Genomic DNA, 16329 nt, shown 5'->3' with positions numbered 1-16329 from the left:
AACAACTTTTAGTATTACGAAACCGACGTGGTTATTTATAGGGCTGGGCACGGTCCGGTTCGGCCTGATTTTCATATAAAATTAGAACCGAAATTGGTGCTGTTCATCAGTCCGGTCCGGTCCCATTTTTATGACATTTTAATAACAAACCCGAACCAAACCGGACTAGTTAGATCTAGTTCGGTTTCCGGTTTTCCCGGTTTGGGCCGACTCCAAAGCCCAATTGATTTTTTGGTTTTTTTTGGTTTTACATTTCTAGCTTCAAGGCCAATTTTGTTTTAGCTTTTTGTGTGGATATTTCCAGCTTCAAGCCCAACCGAATTTTTAAACTTGTTGGGCTTAAAAATCACAATTGGCCCACTTAACATATTGAATCAAGCAATCATTCTTTAGAAAAAATAATAAAATAATAAAATAATCCAACATTAAATTTAAAATTACAACCAAATTTATAATGAAGCAAACTAAATTACAACCAACTTTTAAATTACAGCTCCATTTTCTTTGTTGCCGCATCTCAGAAGCTCCAATGATCTCTGTTTCTACCAAAAACACAAAAGAAAAATTAATAAAAGTTTAGAAATACCAGTTTATAAGAATAATTTCAAAAGTTGCATTTGGTGAAATATGAGATGTCAATCCTCTCAAAATATGTTGGGGCAGTAGAGGAAGAGCCATTAGCCTTAAATCCTCTCAAGAAACTGAGAAAATGTAATAACTTCAGAGGATTTATCAATTATATGCTTCAAAACTGATAAAGCATTCAAAACTTTATCAATTAAGCGAAAGAATAAAAAACTCAAAAGCGAAAAACTTTATCAGTTATTTCACGCAAAAATCCCTCCAAAGATGGACCAGATCTCTTCAAAACCATTTTACAAGAAAGTGATAGAAGCATCAGGGAAGAAGGCAAAATACATGACGTGGACTGCAACTTTGCCATCATAGCAACCCACTGTTCTAGAAAAATAAATTAACAAATAATAAACTGAACAGAAATCCTTATTCTAGAAAGAAAAAGAAAAAGAAACCCACAAATAAATTAAATTAATTTTCTAAAGCATACAGCTATAGACTGCAAATTAACCACAAATATTATACATATTTCTCTATTCCTCTGTTGAGAAAGTCATGAAGGTATGGACAACCAACATGGCCAATATTGATTAATAGAAATTCAAAAAAACAAATCTGAGAAAAATCTTTGGAATCTACTAAAAACCACAAAAAATAGGGGAAAAGAAAGAACTCACCCTCTCATCGTTGTCGTCATCATCATCGATGAAGGTATGGGCTCACTCTCATCGTCGTTGTCGTCGATGTGTCCCTCGCCATCATCACCTCCTTCACCTTCTTCGTCGGAGAGAGAGAGGATGAGGAGAAAGAGATAATAGAGAAGGGGCGGCTGAGAAAATTATGAAGGGGAGGAGAGATGGGGAGAGAGCTGAGTTAGGGTTAGAAATAAAAGGATAAATGGGGTGAGGTTATGTGCAGCCCTTTCTATACAAAGAATGTAGAATCGGTGCAGCAACCAATCATAATATAGCATATTTAAATAATTTTTTAAAATGATATATTTAATAAATAACCGGTCCGGTCCGATCTGATTTTTTAAAACAGCAAACTGGAACTTGAATCGGGTTGAACCGATCTGGTTTGGTTTTTGGTCAACACGATTTTTTTTCGGTTTTTTCCGACTTGGTTCGGCTCGGTTATTCGATTTTCCGGTTTAGATGCCCACCCCTAGTTATTTACAATTTTACACGACAAAAGTTTACTTTGGTTGACGTGGTATTATTAGTTAATACGTCGCTTGTTTATAATAAACCGCCGTGGTTATTTACAATTTTACACGACAAATGAGTATTTTTGTCGATGTGGTATATGTGTTAATACGGTGCTCTTTATGAAAAAACCGCCGTGGTTAGTTTGAATAACATGCGCTCTTTACGAATAAATCAATGGATGTAAAAATAAATTGGGGCTTTTCTTCAGTTTTACTTTTCTATTAGGGTTCCAACTCTAACTCAAGTAGCATACGGTCGTGGCTCTCTCTACCTCTATGAATGTCTGGATTTGGTTGGGAGGCAATAATTTGGAAGTTGATGTGTTTGTGTCTCTCTCATCTCTCTGAAGGTCCAACATATTGATGACACAAGCATCATCTACTTCCAAAATATTGTCTCTCTCATGTTGGTGGTTCAATTGTGATGAGGAACATAGCTCCCACTGGTAAGATTTCATATCTCTTGGGTTTGCATAGAAAATCGTTCGTGGTTTTACTCCACACTTGTGATTTTGTTGATCTACCGTCGTAGGCTACTAAATTCAAAAATTAAATCTAAAAAAGCAATACAAATTTAAGATGACGGTATTCAGAAAGGACAGTCATATAAAAAAAAAATTGAAGACGATATATTTCACGTAATGATGTGGGAATATAAGTTTAACAACGCTATAACTAAAGAAATTGACGTGCTTAGTAGACACAACCCACCTAGTATGTCTTTAAAATGACGCTAGGATAGTAGAAACCAACGTGGTTGATTACGATTTTACACGACAAAAGTTTACTTTTACTGCCGTGGTATATTAGGTTAATACGGCGCTTAATTAAAAAAATAAGTGCCGTGGATTTTTTTAATATTATACGATACAATTTATAAAGGGACCGCCGTTGTTAGTAAAGATTATTGGTTTAAATTGGGGCTTTTCACCCGCTCTTTCACTTTCAGTTTTCACTTAGGGTTCCAACTTGATATAAAGTCACATTCTTCTGGACCTTAGCGGCCAAATTTTCAGTTCAGACCCTTGCTTGCCGTCCTCACTTTAGGCCTTGGCTCTCTCTCACCTCTCTGGAGGCAATAATTTGGATGTTAACGATGTATGTGTTTTGGTGTATCTCAAAGATACCAAAACACACACATCGTTAACTTTCAAAAAATTGTCTTTCTTAAATTGTCTTTCTCAAAGCTTGTCGTCGTCAGTTTAGGCCTTGGCTCTCTCTCACCTCTTTAAAGGTCCGGGTTTAGTTTAGAGGCAAATAGTTTGGATTTTGATGTGTATGTGCCTTTGTGTATCTCAGAGACACAAAGACACATACGTCATCAATGTCTAAAATATTGTCTTTCTCATATTGGTGGTTCGATTATGATGAGGAACATAGCTCCCACTGGTAAGATTTCATATCTCTTGGAATCTCACTTTAATTTCTCTGTGACAACTGTTTTCTATATAAACCGTCGTGGTTTTTCTCAATTCTTGTCATTTTGTTGATCTACCATCGTAGGGTACCAAAATCCAAAAACAAAATCTTAAAAAGCAATAAAAATTAAGACGATGGTTTACAGATAAGAGCAGTTGTATAAATTGAATAAATACGACGGTATTTTTCACTTAACGACATGGTAAAATAATATTATACGATGCTCATTGAACAAACCAACGTGGTAAAATAATTTAGACGTCGTTATCTACTCTTCTAGTGTCGTGGTTCACTACTACTCTATACAACAGTAGTGTTATAGATATCGTCATTGTACATTGGGGCGTAATACGCCGATAAATTTATTTTTACCGTCGTGGTACATGGCTTTAATGCAGCGCTGATTAGTAATATACCTACCTGGATTCCCTTAAAATTATACTACGCTGATTAGGAACAGTTGGTCGTATTTATCTAGGAGTTAACACGGCGGTTGTTTTGGTAAATCTTTGTCTTTACTTTCTATGTCAGTTATGGATGGCAAAAATCCCTGCGGGGGCAGGTCCCCGTCGAATCCCCAACCCTAAAGATTTCGAGACCAAACAGGTATCGGGTAAGGGGATTCTCGAACTTGAAAAATTCATGACGGGTATAGGGAGGGGATGGTATTGGCGTCCCCATCCCCGAACCCGACCCGAAAATATATATGTTTATATTTACATAAATATATATATTTATATATATATATATATATATAATTGTAATATTTATGTTTAACCTTAAGTTAAGCTTCCTCTCCTAATTCTTCCTAATCTTCTCCGGAATTTCATATTGATGTGATTTTGAATAGTGAGTTGAACTTTATACTTAATTTGGATGTGTTGAATGATAATTTAATATAAAACTTAATATTAAAATGTATGATAAATATTTTTTTATGCAAAATAAAGGGGATTCGGGGCGGGTATAGGGGATAGTCCCCCAACGGGGATGGGGAAGAGGATTCCCCGAACCTATAAACGGGGATGGGTTCAAGAACAGAGGCGGGAACGGGTATGGTATTGTCATACTCGGCCCCTACCCGACCCGTTGCCATCCCTAACATCGGTGGCTTCATACCTATTGTCGTTGGGGGATAGTCCCCCAACGGGGATGGGGAAGAGGATTCCTCAAACCTATAAACGGGGATGGGTTCAAGGAAAGAGGCGGGGACGGAGAGCGAGACGGGGATGGTATTGTCATACTCAACCCCTACCCGACCTGTTGCCATCCCTAACGTCGGTGGCTTCATACCTGTTGTCGTTGTTTTTGGGGTAGGAGTTTAAGTCTGAAGAAAATCTATTTAATAAGATGATGCTTTTTAAGTTGGGTGCGTCGTGTTTTAGAAATACCCAAGCGAATCTCGATTTTTTAGGTGTTTAAGTGACTTATCCATGACGGTTTTCTGTTACCGTCATCTTTCTAAACACAACGACGGTATTTTGTTCTACCGTCGTTGTTTTCTAGTAGTCTTTTTCCCTTTTTGTAGTAGTATTGGTACATTAGTTGTTATTTAATTTTCATATTTCCTTTTCATTTTACATTTTAAAATACATATTGACCCTAATAATAGGATATAACTCTAATGATATACTACACCATTAGTTGATCAAAGGTTACAAAATTTTATGTCTTCTGATTCTTTATATCTTCTTTTTTTTTCAATTTTTTTTTTTTTTTTTACATATCATCAGCATCGTTCAACAATCAATTTTAATTTCATTTACTTTCTTTAGTATTCTTCCAAAATATTTTCAAATAATAAAGAAAACAATGGTAAGCCACTTAAGATTGAGTATAACAATGGATAGAGCTAGAGAGATATACAGCTGAGAGGAGAGAAAAATTGATCTGGAAAAAGGAAAATAATAAAAAAAATATTCAAAGATACAGCCAAATGCACAACTTTATCAAAGCCCAACGCTAACCCCACAAATAAAACGACATTTTCTAAGGAAATCAAGGGTTGAGGAAATCTTCTGTCCAAAAAAAGAGGGTTGAGGGAATCAGAGATTGGTTTTTTTAATTTCTTTTTTGGGTAAAAGATGGGTTCTATTTTTAATTTCAAGGTAGTGGTGGTTTTGTTTTGTGAACATTTTTAAAAAAAAATTTGTTTCGTGAAAAAAGGTGAATTTGCAGAAGGGTAGGGGTTGTTTGTGGATTGACGTCGTTTGGGTTTTGGTGTTTTTGTTTGCACAAGGGTAAAGCAGGAAATCAATTTTATTTTTTTTGGGTGAAGAAGCCTAAACGCCCTAGACAGCAAACATTGTTTGGTTCACGGAATGAGTTTGAGGGGAAATCATTTCCCATGTTATTTCCCAAGGGATGGGAAATGGAAGATTTCTTTCTCACGTTTGGTAACGCTGGGAAAGTAGCCAGAAGATATCACTTTATTTTCTTTCCCATATTTGTTTTAAGTAGGAATGGAAAACAAAGTTTACCCATATTAAATTAAATAAAAAAGAATGCATTTAATGATATATTGTAATTCTAAATTGTTAATGGGGACAAAATGGTCATGAAAAATATTTATTTAATATTGGCTCATTTTCCCAAACTTTCCCATGATAAGGGAAAACAAAACCCAAGTAGGAGGATGGCTTCACTTTCCCCCTTACTTTCCCATGGGCCAAGCAACAATTTCCCATGCCTAAACTTACCAAACATGAGAAAGCAATTGATTTCCCATCCCCAAGTCTCCTTTCCCATAAACCAAATGGAGCCAAGTGAATCAAAATACAAAAGAGCTCTGCTGAAGCAACTCATATTTCCAGCACCCCATATTCCATCACAAAACCAACGATAACATGGATTTTTGTGTAAAGATGTGTGTTTTGTTTTTTGCTATGTTATACCAAATTCAATATTATTTGTTAGCATATTTATAGTTATGGAAGCAGGAAAAGGCATTTTCTTATTACTTTGGGTTTCTCATTTTCAGTTTACCATGGTTGCTTTGTCACGCCCCGAATTTTCAACAACAAAAATCTACGAGTTTAAACAGAACAACCAACAATCGGGACGTGAAGTTCGGAACCTTCAACAAAAGTACTTAGAAATTTAAATTTTTCTTTCTTGATACGACACCACTGTTCCGAACCACAATGTCAATAATGACTCAACTCTTCTGAGTCAAATATTACATTACAAACTCATATAATCAAAGGAACAATCATTAAATTACAAAATTTGCTCCTCAGAACTCATTTCACACAGCGGAAGTCTAACACTCACCAACACTCTCACACCACACTTTGCACTCTGTGGAACCACCAACGAGCCTCCTGCTCCTCACCTTAATTCTCCTGCTCCCGGTCTCTACCACCTGCAGGATTTTCTCCTACACCATCGAATAGTGCACTGGGTTCACCACAGGACAACCCGGTAAGCTTTCTAAAGCTTGTATGAGTAAACCACGTCCAGAGTATAATACGTCAATTTACACATAATATACAAACACATGCACTTTCATCAGCACACCACAATCCTTGTATAACCAAGGTAATCATAATCATCAATATCATCACAATCACAATTCTTTGATTTTAAATAAAGAACCGTTTCGATCACCACCTGTGACCACACCAAAACTCTTTTATTTCAAAGTAGTTTTAACACGTCATTTATTTGACAGATAGAAGAGAGAATACTATGAACCTCTAATCTATAACACTACAAAACTCCAAGGTCGCATTATAATAAATATAATAATTCATGATTTTACTCACGATTAGGATGGTTTTACTCACCTCTCGTCCAAGCTGTGTCTTCAACAACTTAACGAATCCTCAATCCCAAACCTCAACGAGCAACTCAAACTCCAATAGTACCTAAGCAAAGTACATAGCTCAACTTAGCACAAAACTCCAAAATCCAAGATTTCGTATCTAATGATGAAAATGTCCTTTGGACTAACCGGGGATCCAAAGTGATCAAATCTCATCCAACCAACTCCAAAACAGTGACGTACGTGTTGTTGACATCGAATCATGACCAATGACACCCATTGTCCAAAAGGTCACTATTTGGGTCCCGTGGTCCTACATGTCTAACCGACACCCCAAAAATCCGCCTTGGGCCCACAACCTCAGATTCCAAATCCGATTGCACCCATGGACTCTAAATAGTCCCGACATCACCCTGCGACAATTTGGGTTCAATCAAACGGTCGGATAATTCTATATTGCATGATCGAATGGCGATCGCTCGCCTTAACTTTGAAACATAATAACTTAAGATCGGGACGTCCGATCATCAATCTGTCTAAACCTACAGACTCCTAACAACACCAGCTACAACATAATTAAAATTGGACACAATCCAACAGTCCGATCATCTCCGATCAATGGTCCAGATTTGTGAGGCTTCGATCGTCAACTAAACGACGGAATCTCAACACTTTAAACATACCACTATGTTCAGTAACTCCAGGAATACAATCTGTCTCTAAAACCCTAACTTAGAATCCCCACCACGTGCCGCCACGTGCCGCCACCGCCGGTGGTGGTTCGGTACTATTCCGGCGACAGACCAACCCTAGAATCGCCGGTCAAGACCTACGCAAAAATGTTCGTAATACTGAGTAGAACAACTTTAATTCTTACCTCAAGGTCCGATTCGAAGTGTAAGGGGCTCAAACCGCCGGTTGAAGTTGTTGACTTCACTAGTGACGAACCAACTTCACGGCGTCACTGTGCCTTCACCGCACCTCCGATGGCTCCGATTCTTCTTGGGTTATACTCACGAGATAGCAGGCTTTCGATTTGTGTGAGTGGTGTCGATCACCCCCACCGTAAACTGCCGCAGAAACCGCTGGAAATTGCCTCTCCGACGAGCTCTCAAACCTCCGGGTACAATTGCAAATTCTGAAATCCCAACAGTGTCCATCTGTAATTTATAGACAAAGTCTTTGTTTGCAATTAAGTTCCTGAAACTTCAAACGAGCATAACTTCTTCGTTTCAACTTGGATTCACGAACCGTTTGTGCCTACGTGTTCGTGAGATCAAGCTCGATTTTCCAATTCAAAAATCATAATTTTCTCAATTCAATTTCCTGAACGTCCTTTGAAAAATCATAAACTTAATCATAAGGGTATTTTGTCCCAATTTGAGATTAAGTCACTTAATTCCAATATTTTTACATCATACCAAATTCACAAAACATCCAATAGTCACACAACTTAATAATATTCTCCACCAAAAATAATAAGACCAAACATTATTTTTTTGAGGTCATTACATGCTTCTTGAGAGATTGTAGTGTTCAACGCTCTCTGAGGTGTAGCTTTGAGTACTCTTAATGATCTTGTGATTTATCAGAGCTACAGTAGGTATGTTTCAAAGTATTTGGGACTTTTATCTTTTATATCTTAAACATATGAACAATCTGTGTTTTTGTTATGTAATTGGTCTTCTTAATGTTATGAAGTTTTGTGTGCGTGTGCGTGCGCTATTTGATCGGTTCATAATTGTATATCATTTTGTACCCTTCTAGCTTATGATTTGGTTATGTTTTTTAGTTAAACTTGTGCTTTTAATCCTTTTTGTGTTTATCTTTCAGTTCATTGAGCTTTAGGTAATAATGATGGCTTTAGAGAGCATAATTCATGCAATTCAAGCATGTTAAGGCCTAATTTGGATGAATGGATGAAGAGCTTAAAGACAAACTCATTTTGGCTACAGCCCCCTGCCAGTCCAGTTCCGTAGGTCATATTGCAAGCTTTGTTTCAACAACCTACATAGCTCGAATGAGGCCACATTCTTCATGAAAGTTGTTCCAATTGGTGTGTACTATAACATATCCAAAATTCAGCCCCATTGGATAAATCTGGGGTCCGTTACCTAGCAAACACAGAACCATGCTCAGGATGGATCTTATCAGCGCGGAAAATGAGTTAGCAATTTGTTTCGGCCTTAACTTCTTCCTCCGACCTTGGATTGGCCCAAATAACATATGGCTGGAAAGAAGACATTCTGAACTTCAATTTCGAGTGCTTAAAGTCCTAATTTGATTAAGAGAAGCCCAAGTTGTAAGCCCTTGAAGTTGCTGGTCATGCTGACCTCAGCATGTGCTGGTTGGATGCTTGATCATGGTGAGCTAGGTATGAGCTATCATTTCTGGTTGGAAGCTTGGTCATGGTGACATGAAGATGAGCTAGGGCTGCTGGTGGGATCTATTGGTGAAGTGCATCACCCAATTTAGATTTTCTAATACAAGTGCATCAACCATTTCAGATTTTATAAAACAAGTGTTGTATGCATTAGCCATATTGAATTCAGATTTTCACTTCCCCTAGGCCTATAAATAGGGAAGTTCTCTAAGCTTGTAAACACACCCCAAGGGGGGGAGCTCTCAAACACTTCTCTAGAGCTCCCTTCCCTTCTCTCCCTCAAATTCTCTTAATTTTGCTTTCTAGTTCTCAATTCTAGCTTTCCTTTTGCTTCTTAGTTGTAATTTATTTTTCTTTGTAATGTAAATTCTTTTCTTAAGTTTTCAAGTTGAATTAGTTTCCAAGTTTCAATTATGGTTTTTGTTCTTATTCATTATGCTTATAAGTTAATATGCTAGTTTGAATGATTGATCACCATTTAGGCTTGCATGTTAGCTATCTTGGTTTGAATTAAGAGTATACACCATGCTTTAATTCAAATTGAACTATGAATAGGAAGAGTATGTACGGACATTCGACAACAGGGATTAGATACATGCTTGGTTGTTTAAATTGTTCTTCTATGCTTAATGGGTTCCTAATGCTTAATTTTAGGTTAGACAACAAATGATCAAATTAGGGAATTAGGAACACAAGGTTATGACCACACACCATGGCTTAATCATACTTTAGCTAGAATCAATCCATTAATCTAATTGAACTTGGGAACTTATTTGCTTGAGTTATTTCCTTTTTTCTTGTTGTATTTATTTCCTTTCTTTTTCATTTCTGTTTTGTGTAGGGAAAATGAATTGAATCATTCAATCACCAATCCTCGTGGGATCGACCTCGCACTTACATACGCTATACTACCGAACGGCTCGTGCACTTGCGAGTATCACAAGTTGAGGATGCAACTGAATACATTTTGGTGCAGCTGTATCTACACAACAAGTTTTTGGCGCCGTTGCCGGGGATCGGTAACATTGTTTGATTCTATTTGGCTTTCCTACTTTATTTTTTTTTCTTAACTAGACAATTTCAAGTTTTAAAGTTAATGACGTTAATGGACAAGTTGTGTTTGTAGTCCAACAGAAAAGGACAATTGCCCAACAAGCAAGAGAACTGGGTTTAAGTCCCAGCTTACACAACCCATTGGTGCTTGTTGCTTTGAAGCATGGAATTGGACTTGTGTTGATTTTTCCCTTTCATTTTTATTTTTCCTTGTAAATTGCAATTTGGAACTTCTTTGTTGTTTTTTTTTTTTTTCTTTGTGTGGTCAGTTAGTTGTAAATAATAATAACAAAAAACAAAAACAAAAACAAAAATTTTAAAAAATTCAATTTGGAACTTCTTGGTTTTCTTTTATGTTTTTTTTGTTTTATTAGGTTAGTTTATTTATTTACGTGGTGTGGTTAGTTAGTTTATTTCTGAGTGTTAAAAACACATTTTTATTCAAACATTGCATTCAAAAAGATAAAAAGTTTAAAACAAAAAAACAAAAAAAAACATTCAAGTAAATTAAAAATAAAAACAACTTCTTCATCTTCATCTTCATCTTCATGGCATGCCTCTGTTTTCTCTTACTTGCAGAATCTGCAGAAGCTCCACATGGTCCTCATTTTTTCTCTGCAGTGCTTCCACGTGCTGATTGGCACAATAGAGCCGCTTCTGCAAGTCCGCCACCATAGCCTTCAAGGAAGCTATTTCCTCGCTCATCGCGGCACACTCCCGTGTTCTCGCCAGCAATCGCATGCCCAAATTGGTAGCCGAGACCGCGTGGAGTACAGTTAAATTGTGGGACTCCTCCACCGCTGCCTTGTCAGACCTCTGTGCCACATGCAGATGATCTGTCGGTGTGAGCTTGTTACCAATCATGCCTCCCAGCAGCGCTGCTCTGTTCGGCATTGCCTCAGAAAAGTTCAGTATTATCTCAGCAAAGTTTGAGGCCGTACCGTGATGATATGTGGAGTTTGGGAAGACATGGTTTGGAGGAACCCTTATCTGCGCATTCGATGGCGCAAGGGACAATTCAAGGTTAAGATCATCAAGGTGAGTGCATGAGGATGCCATTGTTTTGTTTTTGGATTTTTTTGATGTTTTTCTCTGAATTTGCAGGAAGAAATGCGGGGTGCTCTTCTACTTCACCGAGATGAGTTTAAATAGACTTATACAGACGAGGGAGCCGAAAGCACTTCGGATCTCGAGGGTGCTATCCTGTGCTCTTTTCTCTCGGATCCCTTCATTTCCGGCGTAAATTGCGAGCACGTTTTTTTTTAAAAGGGAGCATGCTTACACTTTCACTTACTTTTGCCTCCCTGTTTTCTGATGTTTGTGTTTTTGCTTTTTTCAGTTGTTATTTTATTTTTATTTTTTTCAATTGTCTTCATCTTCATGCATGCTTCTGGTCTCTCTTTTTGAATATCCTAGGTAGGTTACCGCCGCTTTTCAACCAAATAGTTGGAGAAGAGAAGCTCATGTTAGCCGCCACTCTTAATTACTTTGATTTGTGTGCTTCTAGCTGCTAATCTTTTGTAGCTTTATATATGGAATCATGTTTGACTTGTGCTAATCACTTTTGTACTCATCTTCAATTCTTCCATATTCAGGCTTTATTATACCAAAGTCAAATTGGGCTCTCCGCCAAAAGAATTCAACGTGCAGATTGACACTGGAAGTGAAAGCTTGTGGGTTGTCTGCAATTCCTGCAGTGATTGCCCCCGGTCTACTTTGCTTCCCGTAAACTTCTGCTTCTTTTTCTTGCTGTATGCCATTCTCAAATTCTTGCATGGTAAAGCTTAACATTACTGTTCCATGCTTTACAGATTCAGCTCCGTTCCTATGATTCTGCCAGCTCATCAACTGCACGGTTGATCCCCTGTTCAATGTGCACCTCCGCATTTCAAGCAAAATGTTCTCCTCAGACGAACCAGTGCAGTTACACAATTCAATATGCAGATGGAAGTGGGACACATGGTCATTACGTATCGGATACACTACATTTTGACCGGATTCTGGGGCAATCATATATTGACTCTTCAGCATCCATTATTTTCGGGTGAGTTGTTTTAAAGGCACACAATCACCCTTAATAATAAGAGCGGAACCATGAATTTAAAAATAATAAAATAATAAACACCAATTAAACACATATTGTTGGACAAGAAGCATCAAAACAAATATTTTTTGGGGTAGGAATAGCTTATAAAATTTCCACCAAGTTAATATTTTACAAATCTTGCACTGGTGAAAACAGTTCCGTCAATTTGTACTGAGATGATGTGTGGATAAAAAATGTTTGGTTTTGGTTTTCTGAATAAATAAAATAAAATTTGTTAATAATATAGCTTATCCATAGTTGGTACAATTTCTCAGTCCCATCGTTTAGAACAAAAATAATTAATATTATGCATAATAATTTCTTTGATTATAAGTATGTTGTGTTGTGTTGATTGAATTAATTCTGAAATTGCCTTGGCTGATGGTGTTGGAAATACAGGTGCAGTACGTATCAGTTTGGGGGTTTTACTACTACACTTTCAGCATTGGATGGGATACTTGGGTTTAGCCAAGGGCCTCTGTCTGTTATGTCGCAGTTGTCATCTCGAGGGTTGACTCCCAATGTGTTCTCTCATTGTTTGAAGGGAGATGACAATGGAGGGGGTATACTTGTTCTTGGTGAGATTTTGGAGCCAAGTATTGTTTACAGTCCCCTTGTTCCGCCACGGTACGTCTCTTGGAAGCCTTTCTCTTATTTCTTTGGGCTTGTCTGATATAGGTCCCTACAATTTCTATTTCCTAGACATATACCCATCATTCTATAAATCTATGTGTAAAACCCAATTTCAAACTTAAGATATAATAGGTCATAGTATTCCTATGTTTTTACATCCTTGCCATCAGACTTCATATTTTATTTATAATTTATTCCAAGCATTTCATTAACTGCCATAATTGTAATTAAAATTCCCTATTAATAGCATAGCAATCACCCCATTTCTTTTGGTTGCCATTCCCCTAAAATTGCAACAACAAAAAAAATGTAAATTACATATCCAATAATGTACATATGAAAAATATAAATATAAATATATATGTATAAAAATATAGGTATATTATTTACCAAACAAATTAACAAAAATAGGTCAGTTACTTTGTAATTGAAATTTCCGTACATTTTTCAGGAATTAAAAATAGGTACACAATAATTTATATAAAATAGGTATGTCGTATAATTGAAATTTATGCACATTTTTTATAAATTAAAAATAGGTACATTATTTAGAAGAAAAAAATAAGTGCATTATACTAGGTAAATTGTTTTACTAGGTATACATTATTAGAGAAAAAAAATAGGTACATTATTTAGAGAAAAAAATAGATACAAAATTTAGCAAAAAAAAAGGTTCATTATACTAGGTAAATTGTTTTACTAGGTACATTATTAGAGAAAAAAAAAATAGGTACATTATTTGGAGAGAAAAAATAAGTTCATTTAGAAAAAATAGGTTCATTAAAAAAAATGTTTTTCAAAAAACAAATAATAAATAGATTATCAAATTATTTTTCAACATAATTAGAATGTACACTATTATTCATAAAACTATAATAAAATAGAATACTAGTCGTATAATTCATAAAAGGAAAACAACATTAATTCCTAAATTTAATATTGAATTTAAATTACTAATAAGTTAAATAGATTACTAGTCATAATTCATAAAAGGAAAACAACATTAATTCAAAAATAGATTACTAATACTTTAATATGGAATTTAATATTTAATTTCAAATAAGTTTCTAAATTAATTCCTACATCCATTATAACTATTTGGAGATCTTTCCAAATTCAACGTGTGTCATTAGTTACACCCCCTCATAACACAATAACTTATAAATAGGGGTAGGTTTGGAATCCGAAAAATACAATAAATCAAATTTTAAGTTATATTAGGTAACTTGCTTAGTTGGATCCTAGTCATCGGGTATTATTTGAAAAAATTGGGTATTTTAAATAGAAAACTAAAGGAAAGGGTTGTAGGTGATTTAAAATGAATTTTATGGGTCTAAGCTCAATTTACTATATTTTTCTTTTTGCTTGTAATCTTTACTATCAAACTGTGAATTTTTGTGGGAAAAGAAATGGGAGAAGGAAATAAAGACTAGGGTTTAGACTTATTAATAGTCTCAACTTACCAATAAAGAGTAAAATTTGCCTAAGTTAAAGGATAATAGTAACTTATATGATAATTGGTTAAAAAAATAGTGATTATTGCCCAAAATTCTTCTAGTGTGTGTTGCTACAATTTATTATATGAAATAAATTTATTCACCAAGGGTTAGTGAGATGCTGTCACTTTTGGCTATTTAAACTTTTACTTGTTAGCTATCTTATATTACTTCTTTGTTTTTGAGTTTTTCATATAGCGTCCTTCACCATTATTTTTCAGGCACCATTATTATTTAAATCTGCAGACCATTGCCGTCAATGGGAAAATCTTGCCAATTGATCCAGCAGCCTTCACATCACACGAGGGAGGAACTATTATCGATTCAGGAACAACATTGGCATACCTTGTTGAAGAAGCTTACGTTCCTTTTGTTCGTGCGGTAAGTTTATTCACTTGGTCTTATATATGGGTTGATTTGTGGTGTTTGGTTTGAAAAATAAGATATCTTCTCCTTACTAAAAGCTGATTTTGTATTGGGATGTGTAGATAACTTCAGCTGTTTCACCATCTGTGCCTCCCTTCATTTCAGACGGAAACCATTGTTATCAAGTAAACACCAGGTTGGTTCTATCTCTAAATATTTTTTTTAAGTTTCCTTCTGAAGAAAAGCTAATGAAATTTTATGTTTCAGTTTGGCTAAGGTTTTTCCTACAGTTAATCTAAACTTTGCTGGTGCATCAATGGTGTTGAAACCAGAAGAGTACCTTACACGTACTGTAAGTTGTTCCTCCATCTCCCCCTGTACAATTTCTTATTTAAATTCATTGCATTAGACATATGATTATTGCAAATTGTAATGGATCATTGTATTGTTACAGATAGGCCTTAGTGTGTGGTGCATTGGTTTTCAGAAGGCTCAGGGACAGGTGACAATTTTAGGAGGTTAGGCCCTTAATTTCGGCTGGTTATTCAATTTTTGTGGAAAAAAAATTTGTTGATATTTGGTTGGATGAATCCTCTTCAATTTTTCTCAGTGTGTTTACTTGTTCATAAGCTTATTTATGCTAGGATTTATGCACTTTGCAATTATTTTTTGTAATGATAAATATTGATGATCACAATTTGCTTTTGAAAACTGTGTATCTCAATCATAAATGTGTTGTCTTAATTATGACCTTTTTTTTGTTTCTTCAATTGCAGATCTTGTTCTAAAAGATAAGATAATTGTGTACGATTTAGCTCGTCAACAGATTGGTTGGGCCAACTATGATTGTAAGTTTAATTATGAGTCTATATGAACTCTTATTTTATTTTATTTTTTTCAAGTTCTCCTTAGTATCTATGTCATACTTTGAAATTTTTTCTTTTTCAGGCTCATCACCTGTAAATGTCTCCATACCTGCTGACAATGCTCGACAGCGGAGTGAAAGCAGATCATCATCAGGAGACATGCTACTGAGCGTGCTAACAACAGGATTTGTAGTGATGTACATACTGTTGGCATGACTTATGAACCAATATCAAGAATTCTATTAATTGTATAACTTTAAATCCTGATTTACATAAGAATTTGGCCACGGTTGAATTATAAATATGACTTCTTATTTAATGAAACGTCTTATGTTTCAACATTTTCTTTAACAACTTGTGAGATTTTGAATGTCGACGCTTAAAAGCTTCCTGTGTAGGTGGATTAAAGTAGGAAAAATAAACTAACAAATATAATAATGGTGATAATAAAAGATTACCGAAAAAAACCCAAAAA

The 16329-nt window shown here is 35.7% G+C and overlaps 1 protein-coding gene across 1 annotated transcript; it reads left to right on the top strand.

The window, feature by feature from the left end:
• Positions 1-4195: 4195 nt before the first annotated feature.
• LOC148292827 (aspartic proteinase 36-like) lies at positions 4196-16070 on the top strand. Its single transcript, XM_088244462.1, has 10 exons — positions 4196-4437; positions 12003-12132; positions 12219-12451; positions 12893-13120; positions 14844-15003; positions 15111-15184; positions 15256-15340; positions 15443-15506; positions 15765-15836; positions 15937-16070. The coding sequence occupies exons 1-10, from the start codon at positions 4196-4198 to the stop codon at positions 16068-16070; spliced, it is 1422 nt and encodes a 473-aa protein (XP_088100588.1).
• The last annotated feature ends 259 nt before the right edge of the window (positions 16071-16329 follow it).

The sequence above is a fragment of the Prunus avium genome, chromosome 7 (genome assembly GCF_965620075.1).
Source record: "Prunus avium chromosome 7, drPruAviu1.hap1.1, whole genome shotgun sequence".
Classification (NCBI taxonomy): domain Eukaryota; kingdom Viridiplantae; phylum Streptophyta; class Magnoliopsida; order Rosales; family Rosaceae; genus Prunus; species Prunus avium.
This window is presented reverse-complemented; position numbering and strand designations above follow the sequence as displayed.